Source organism: Otolemur garnettii, unplaced genomic scaffold (assembly GCF_000181295.1).
Source record: "Otolemur garnettii isolate 467f Iridium unplaced genomic scaffold, OtoGar3 scaffold00038, whole genome shotgun sequence".
NCBI lineage: Eukaryota > Metazoa > Chordata > Mammalia > Primates > Galagidae > Otolemur > Otolemur garnettii.
Window position 1 is genome coordinate 6,900,543 of NW_003852433.1, and position 8,304 is coordinate 6,908,846.

The 8,304-nt window shown below is 39.8% G+C and overlaps 1 protein-coding gene and 1 non-coding gene across 2 annotated transcripts in view; both read left to right on the plus strand.

Moving 5' to 3' along the window:
- MYO1H (myosin IH) overlaps positions 1-8,304 on the plus strand; it is a 50,824-nt gene that overhangs the window by 16,308 nt on the left and 26,212 nt on the right. Inside the window, exons 11-14 of the mRNA XM_012805233.2 lie at positions 85-190; positions 467-547; positions 2,640-2,731; positions 4,592-4,686. Of these exons, the coding sequence (XP_012660687.1) occupies positions 85-190; positions 467-547; positions 2,640-2,731; positions 4,592-4,686 (374 nt within the window). The remainder of the gene's footprint in view (positions 1-84; positions 191-466; positions 548-2,639; positions 2,732-4,591; positions 4,687-8,304) is intronic.
- Positions 6,239-6,345, plus strand: LOC111725364. Its single transcript, XR_002773443.1, has one exon. It is a non-coding gene; the product is annotated as a U6 spliceosomal RNA (small nuclear RNA).

Genomic DNA, 8,304 nt, shown 5'->3' on the forward strand with positions numbered 1-8,304 from the left:
AAAAAAAAAAAAAAAAAAAATTAAGAAAATTTTTAACGTGTCTATTTGTATAACTCTAGTTACTTAAATCTTTTGCATCTCTAGTTTTGAACAGTTCTGTATAAATTACTGCAATGAGAAACTTCAACAACTGTTGATAGAGAGGACTCTAAAAGCAGAACAGACAGAATACGAGATGGAAGGAATAGAGGTAAATAAGGTTTTCTCTTCGTTGGCTTTCTTCATCTGGCGAAAGACATTTGCCCGAGAATGATTACTTCATTGAAGATTTTCCTAATTAGTGCTGAGAAATATTTTTCAGTTCTTCTCTGCTGATTTCCTGGGAAATTATTTTAATGTTCAGAACGTAGGATTTTTTTAAGGTTGGATCTAAAAACTGGATTTTGAAAGAAAATTTTAGAAAACCAATTTATTTAATGCTCCTCTAAGTACTATTTGGAGAATTCTTTCCTCTTTTTCATTTTAGTGGGAACCAATTCAATATTTCAACAACAAGATCATCTGTGATTTGGTAGAAGAGAGGCACAAGGGAATCATATCCATTCTGGTGAGAAAATTAATATTGAATTAAAGCCCATTCGCCTGGCATTTACAACATGTGGAAGAACATTTCTTGGACTTACAGAGGGTTGAGCATGGAATCCACAAGATTTTTAAAAGGTGCAAGTTGAGCTTTTTTGTTGAACTTGTACTTGAAGCTTTAGGCTGAGTTTCTCCTTTAGATTGTTATGCCTAATTCATAACCCATCAGGAGGTGGCAAGGAAAGACCTTTGAAACGAAAGCATGAACATGTATCTTCCATGGACATAGAACTAGGGATTCAGCTTAGGCAGATATTTGGTAGCAGTTGGACAAGGGCTACTTTCATGCTTAGCACCCGAGCAGGAAGCCAGGGATCATAAAAGGAGGCCTTTTCAAAGCGTGTCAGCGGATCCTGAGTTGACATTCGTTCCCCGGGATGGGCTTCTGACCTTGTTTTAAACTATTGCAACTTATGCAAATGGCAGTATCCTCAAATCCACAATTGATCAAATTCACACATCAGTTTTTGAAATAAATCCTAAAAGGCAAAATGAGAAATTATTTCCTTGTCTTGCTTGTCTGCCTTTTAATATGAATTATTGGCCTCCTTTACCAAAAGCTAGGGGTTAGGGTTAGTTAGTGGCACTCATCCTGCCACTAATGAACCCAGCATTCTAATGAGTCGTGACTGTAGTTGCCAGGAACATAGGCACCACCTGAATTCAAATCCCAGTTCCGTTGCTTACTAGCTGTGTGACTTAAGGCAAGTATCTTAACCTCTCTGAGCACCAATTCCATCATCTTTAAATGGTTATAATGATAACAGCACTTAACCTCAGAAGTTTTAAGGAAAAATGAAGAGAGATAATACAGAGCCCTTAAGAACTGTGCAAGGTAAGCATTCAGATCTTTATTCATCATTCATTCAACAAACACTTATCAAATGTTTACTTTGTGCCTAAATGGTGTCCTGTTACTTTGGGACACAGCAGTAAACAAAACAGACCAAAACCACTGCCCTGAGGGACCTTTAGGTTCTAGCAGGGAGAGACAGACAGCAAGCACCTTGATGGACAAAATACATGGATTGTGCCATGGAGAAAAACAGGAAAGGAAGACTGGGCTGCAGGCGGCAGGGGTGGAGTTCAATTTTAGGCACGATGGCCATTGAGGGAAGCTCACTGAGAGGGTGACATTTGAGTAAAGACCTGAGGAGGCCAGGGGATACCCATGTAGACACCTGGGGAAACCCGCTGCAGGAATCACCTTACAGTTTGTAAGCGAGTCTGTGCATTCGGTGTTCGCAGGGATTGCTTGACGAGTATTTTTAAATATTTTAGGAAGAAATGTTTGCTTCTATTTTTCTATATGGAGTCAGAAAGAATAGAAATGTTGCTTCTTAAGAGTTGTCTCAACAACCCTAACTTGGACTTTTGTGTGTGTTTGGGAGTTTTGTTGTTTTATTTTGTGACCTTAATAAATCCTTCCTTAGAACGTCCAGGGATTTTTTTCTTACTAGTGTTTTAACAAGCTACAGGATTTGCAAGGTTATATTTCAAAACTATTAAGAGTAGAGTATAGGCTGGTGTGGTGGCTCACGCCTGTAATCCTAGAACTCCGGGAGGCCGAGGCAGGTGGATTGCCTGAGCCCACAGGTGTGAGACCAGCCTGAGCCAAAGTGAGACCCCGTCTCTAAAAAAAAATAGCTGGGTGTTGTGGCGGGCACCCATAAGTCCCAGCTACTTGGGAGGCTGAGGCAAGAGAATTGCTTGAGCCCAAGAGTTTGAGGTTGCTGTGAGCTGTGACGCCACAGTATTTTAGTCCAGTGCTTTCTGCAGCAGTTGATGAAGTCATTTAAATGTGAAATTGATGGATTCTATTCTTCATTCATTCACTTATGCAATTTCATTTATTTGTCCTTTTCGTATCCTACAGCAGGTCTGATAAAACCACCACCATGTATTGAGTCTTTCCCATGGCCAGAAATTGCACTAGGCAATTTGCATAGTTAATCACAGAGCTGTGTGGTAGGTACATTAGTATCCCTGTCTCGTAGATGAGAAAAGGTAGGGTTCTGTGTCCTGTGGATTAAGGCTTCTCTTTTTTTCTTTTGAAGGATGAAGAATGCATTCGTCCTGGTCCTGCTACTGACTTGAGTTTCCTGGAGAAATTGGAAGAGAAAGTGGGCAAGCACGCACACTTTGAAACGTACGTACTTTATTTGACAAACTGTTGGCATGGGTGAAAATAATTGTATATCCATTTTCTTTAGTATGTGAATAGTAAGTATTCCTCGAGAGAACAACTACTTCTTGAACACAAGAATATCACTATGGGCTGAGTGCTCTGGGAGACTGAGATGGGCAAATATCTTGAGTTTAGGAGTTCCAGACCAGCCTAAGGAAGAACAAGACCCTATCTCTACTAAAAATAGAAAAAAATTCAGGCCGGATGCAGTGGCTCATGCCTATCATCCTAGCACTCTGGGAGCCCGAGGCAGGTGGATTGCCTGAGCTCATGGGTTCAAGACCAGCCTGAGCAAGACCCCATCTCTAAAAATAGCCAGGTATTGTCATGGGCACTGTAGTCCCAGCTACTCGGGAGGCTGAGGCAAGAGAATAGCTTGAGCCCAAGAGTTTGAGGTTGCTGTGAGCTATGACACCACTGCACTCTATGCAGGGCCACAAAGGGAGACTATCTCAAAAAAAAAAAATTTGCCAGGTATTGTGGTGGACACCTGTAGTCCCAGCTGCTTGGTAGGCTGAGGCAGGAGGATCACTTGACCCTAGGAATCTGATGTTGCTGTGAGCTAGGCTGATGCTACAGCACTCTAGCCTGGACAACAGAGTAAGCTTCTGTCTCAAATATATATATATATGTTTGCAACTCCTAGATGTGCTACCTTTGTTAGTAGAAATCAAACTCAAGTGGAATTTTAAGAAAAGATTTTGTCTCTTTATCAGTGATCATTACATTTTGGAATGTCCATATGCATGAAATAGTAGTATCTTTTTAAAAATTCAGGTATAAAATACAGTGATGGGTGTAGATGTGAAATGTACAACCTGATGATTTTTTAGATTTGCATGTGCTCCTGTGACCACCGTGCAGATCAAGACTTAGAGCTCAGCATCCCAGAAAAATCAACTGGATGTTCATCATCATCTTTGAGAGAAGGAGGAGGGAAGTTAGGAGCATGTGCTCTGGAGTCAGAAACCGAGTTTTGAATCTCACCTTTGCTACTTACGAGACGTGTGACTTGGGGAAACAACTTATTGCTCTTTCATTTATGTTTTCCCCTGCTACAAGATGGGGATGTTAATATACCTACCACGCAGCTTTGTAAATGACTACTTTACCATAGTAAGGTCTCAGTGAATAGAAGTGGCTTCATCAGACCCGCTGTAGGGCACTGAAAGGACAAGTACATGAAATCACAGAAGGAAATGAATCAATGGAGAAATAAGTTGGGGTACATTCACAAGTGGAGTAATATATCACCTTGCAAATGAATCATCTATAACTACATGCAGTCATGTGGGTAAATCACACAAATGTGTCACAGAAGAGTACATACTATGGAATTCCATTTCTATAAAACCCGTAACTGCTAAAACTAACTTACACTTACACTGTTAGCTGTCTTTATAACTGGCGAGGGCCCAAAGTGGGGGTTCTCACTGGCAATGATCAGGCTGCTTGTTACATGGGTGTGCTTAGTTTTTGCAAATTCACTGAGCTGTATGTTTACGGTATATGTGCTGTCCATATATTATGTATTTAAGAAAAAAAGTTATTTAAAAAATCATGGATTTCCAGAATCTGAGAAATGATGTTTCATGAGTATTTTGGTCTCTCAACATCATAAAAATGTGTGAAGTATTAATAAAATAAAATACAAACAAAAGTATTCTTAGTTATCACCTAGAAAAGCGTACGTTTATGTGGCTCACTTAGGTGTTTTTATTTCTCAGGGTTTGTGAGAGGGAAGGGTCTTTCCTCACTTTGGGCGCCATTTGGTTGCAGTGGAGCAGAGAGGTTCAACTCGTGTCCGTTTCTGTCTTGCAGCCGTAAGCTGGCTGGTCCAAAAGGCCGAAAGCGGATTGGCTGGATGGAGTTCCGACTCCTCCACTATGCAGGAGAAGTCACATACTGCACCAAAGGTGAGTGACCTGCCCCAGGTGTGTGCCCAGCCCGTGTCCTGCTTTTGCACCAAGTCCTCTGAGGCGGCCATCCCAACAAGCCCTCATCTCACACTGAAGCCATTTGAAAAAGTCTTTCTACCTTTTTAAATTTATTATTTTTATAAATAACCCCTCCATTGAGGTATAATTCATATATCATGCATTTCACCCATTTACAGTGGGTAATTTAATATCTTATGGTATTGGGTTGTACAGACATCCCACAGTCTATTTTAGTACATGTCAGCACCCCAATAAGAAACCCTCTGCTCATTGGCCCTTGCTCCCCATCCTGCCCTCGCTGCCCTTCCCTACGGTCCTGGGCAAAATAAACCCATCTACTTTCTGTCTTTGTGACTCTTAACACTTTCTTTATCTGGAATTATACACTACGTGGCCTTTTGTGTTGGGCTTCTTTCACTCAGCGCAATGTTCTCAAGGTTTATCCGTGTTTTCATTCCTTTTCATTGCCAAATAATATTCCATTATACAGATCCACACCAGGTTTTGTTCATCCATTCCTCAGTCATTTGCTGGTGGGCGTTCAGGTTGTTTAGACTTTTAGCTGTTATGCATGATGCTGCCACGAGCATGCCTGTGTAAGCGTTGTCATGAACAGACGTTTTCAGTTTTCTTGGAGTGGAATTACTGGATCTGATGGGAACTCTGTGCTTAGTGTTTTGAGGCACTGCCAGACGGTTTTCCAGGGCCACCATATTACATTCCCACCAGCAGTGTAGGAGAGGTTCTGGTTTCTCCACAGCCTCACCCATACTTGTTACTACCTGTTACATTATTCTATATGGCATGTTCTATTCTATATGTTACGTTCTAATGTTACATCCACATTTTGTATGTATGTTATTCTAGCCATTTTAGCAGGTATTAAGTGGTATCTCAATGTGGTTTTTTTTCTCTTTTTCTGAGACAGAATCTCACTCTGTCACACTGGGTAGAGTGCGGTGACATCATCACAGCTCATAGTAACCTCAAACTCTTGGACACAAGTGATCCTCTTGCCTCAGCCTCCTAAGTAGCTGGAGCTACAGGCGCCCACCATGATGCCTGGCTAGTTTTTTCTATTTTTAATAGAAACGGGGTTTGCTCAGGCTGGTCTCAAACTCCCGAGCTCAAGAAATCTACCCACCTCAGCCTCCCAGAGTGCGAGGCTTTCAGACCTGGCCACCGTACCTGGCTCTCAATGTGGTTCTGATTTGCATTTCCCTGATGACCCCTGATACTGGGTATCTTCTCGTGTGTGTACTGGCCATTTGGGTATCTTCCCAGGAGAAAGGTCCATTCAGTTCTTTCACCCATTTAAAAAATTGGGTTTTTAATTATTGTGTTGTAAGTGTTCTTTATATTTTCTGGATATTAGACTCCAACAAAAATCTTCTCTTACTCTGTGAATTGTCTTTTCACTTTCTTGATGGTATCCTTTGAAGCCCAAAAGTTTTTAGTTTTGATGAAGTCTAATTTATCTTCATTTCCTTCTGTCACTTGCACTTTGGTTAGAAATTACTTTTAAACAGTGCTCGCTTAGGCAGGATATATACTAAAATTGGAACGATACAGAGAAGATTAGCATGGCCCCTGTGCAAGGATGGCATGCAAATTCGTGAAACGTTCCGTATTTTTTTTCTGGTATCATCAATGAATCCCCAACAATAAAAGAAAACGAAATTACTTTCAAACAAGTTTGTCTAAGAATCTTTTAAAAGTAATACATAATGTGTACAAATCTTAAGAGTTCATAGGGCGTGGTGGCTCACGGCTGTAATTCTAGCACTCTGGGAGGCCAAGGCAAAAGGATCACTTGAACTCAGTAGTTCAAGACCAGCCTGAGTAAGAGCAAGACCTCATCTCTACTAAAAACAGAAAAAATGGCTGGGTGTTGTGACAGGCACCTATAGTCCCAGCTGCCCAGAAGGCCAAGGCAGGAGGATCACTTGAGCCCAAGAGTTTGAGTTGCTGTGAACTAGGCTGATGCCACTGCACTCTAGCCTGGGCAACAGAGTGTGACTCTGTCTGAAAAGAAAAAAAGTTCTTATTTTCAAATGCAAAGTGATGTAAAGAAGAAAAAATTCTTTAAAAAATAGGATGAATCTGTTTGTACAGATATAATCTCTTGATTTTTGTCTAAAGAACAAAAGCAATACATGCCCTTTTGCCCTCGTCTCTTCCTGAAGCATCCATAAGAATCAACAGTTTCTTGTAATTACGTCCAGGAAAATAGAAACATTTTATGCTTATGCTTACGTATATGAGGAGACACACAGACTGTTAAATGACACGAACTTCATTTTGTGATATGTACTTCGCATTTTTCACTTAATGATATTGAAGATCATTTGTATTCTAGCTAATATTCACTGAGCACTTACCATAAATGAGTCAGGTACTGTCCCAAGCACTTTAGCTCTGTTGCTCTACACCTCGCAGAGTTGTGGGAAGTGGGAGTATTATTTCTCCCCTTTTGTTATTTGTTTAATTTTTGTTTTTATTGTATTTAATTGAGACATAATTGTACATATTTATGGGTTACACTGTGTTGTTTCAATACATTTATATACTATATAATGATCAAATAGGGTAATTCGCATATCCATCACTTCAAACATTTATCATTTTTTGTGTTGAGAGCATTCTCAAAATATACTCTTGCAGCTATTTGAAATATGCAATAAATTACTAATTACAGTCAACCTATGGTGCTATAGAACACTAAAACGTATTCCTCCCACCTAGCTGTATTTGTATCTGTTAACCAGCCCCTTCCTGTGCTCCCTACCTCCCCACCACTAGGGGCCACTATTCTCTTTACTTCTCTACGAGATCAGCTTTGTTAGCTTCTGTTCAGTATTTATCTTTTTGTACCTGACTTACTTCCTTTAACATAAGGTCCTCCGAGCTCATCCATGTTGCCATGAACGACAAAATTTCATCTTTTTATGGTGAAGTAATATTTCATTGTGGATACACATCACACTTTCCTTATCTGTTTATCTGCTGATGGACATTTAGGTTAATTTCACGTCTTGGTTATTGTAAATAGTGTTGCAGTAAACACAGGAGTTCAGGTATTTCTTCAATATACTGATTTCCTTTCTTTTTGATATATACCCAGTGGTAGGATTGCTGGATCATATGGTAGTTCTATTTTTAGTTTTTTTTTAGATACCTGTGTACTGTTTTCCATAATGGCTCTACCCACTTTCAACAATGTGTATGAATTCCCTTTCTCTACACTCTCGCCAGGATTTCTTACTTTTTTGTCCTTTTGCTTATAACCATCTAACTGGAGTGAGATGATATCTGTTGTCATTTTGATTTACATTTCCCTGGTGATTATCGATATGGAAGGTTTTTTTTTTTCATATGTCTGTGGGCCATTTAGATGTCTTCTTTTGAGAAATGTCTATTTAGGTATTTTGCCTGTTTTAAATTGGATTATTTGAGTTTTTGCAGTAAATTATTTGAGTTCCTTTATCATGCTTGGGTTTTTGCAGCAATATTATTTGAGTTCCTTTATCTGAGTACATGTGATCATGTGATATATTCATGTAATCAAATCAAAGTAAATAGTGACATTTGAAT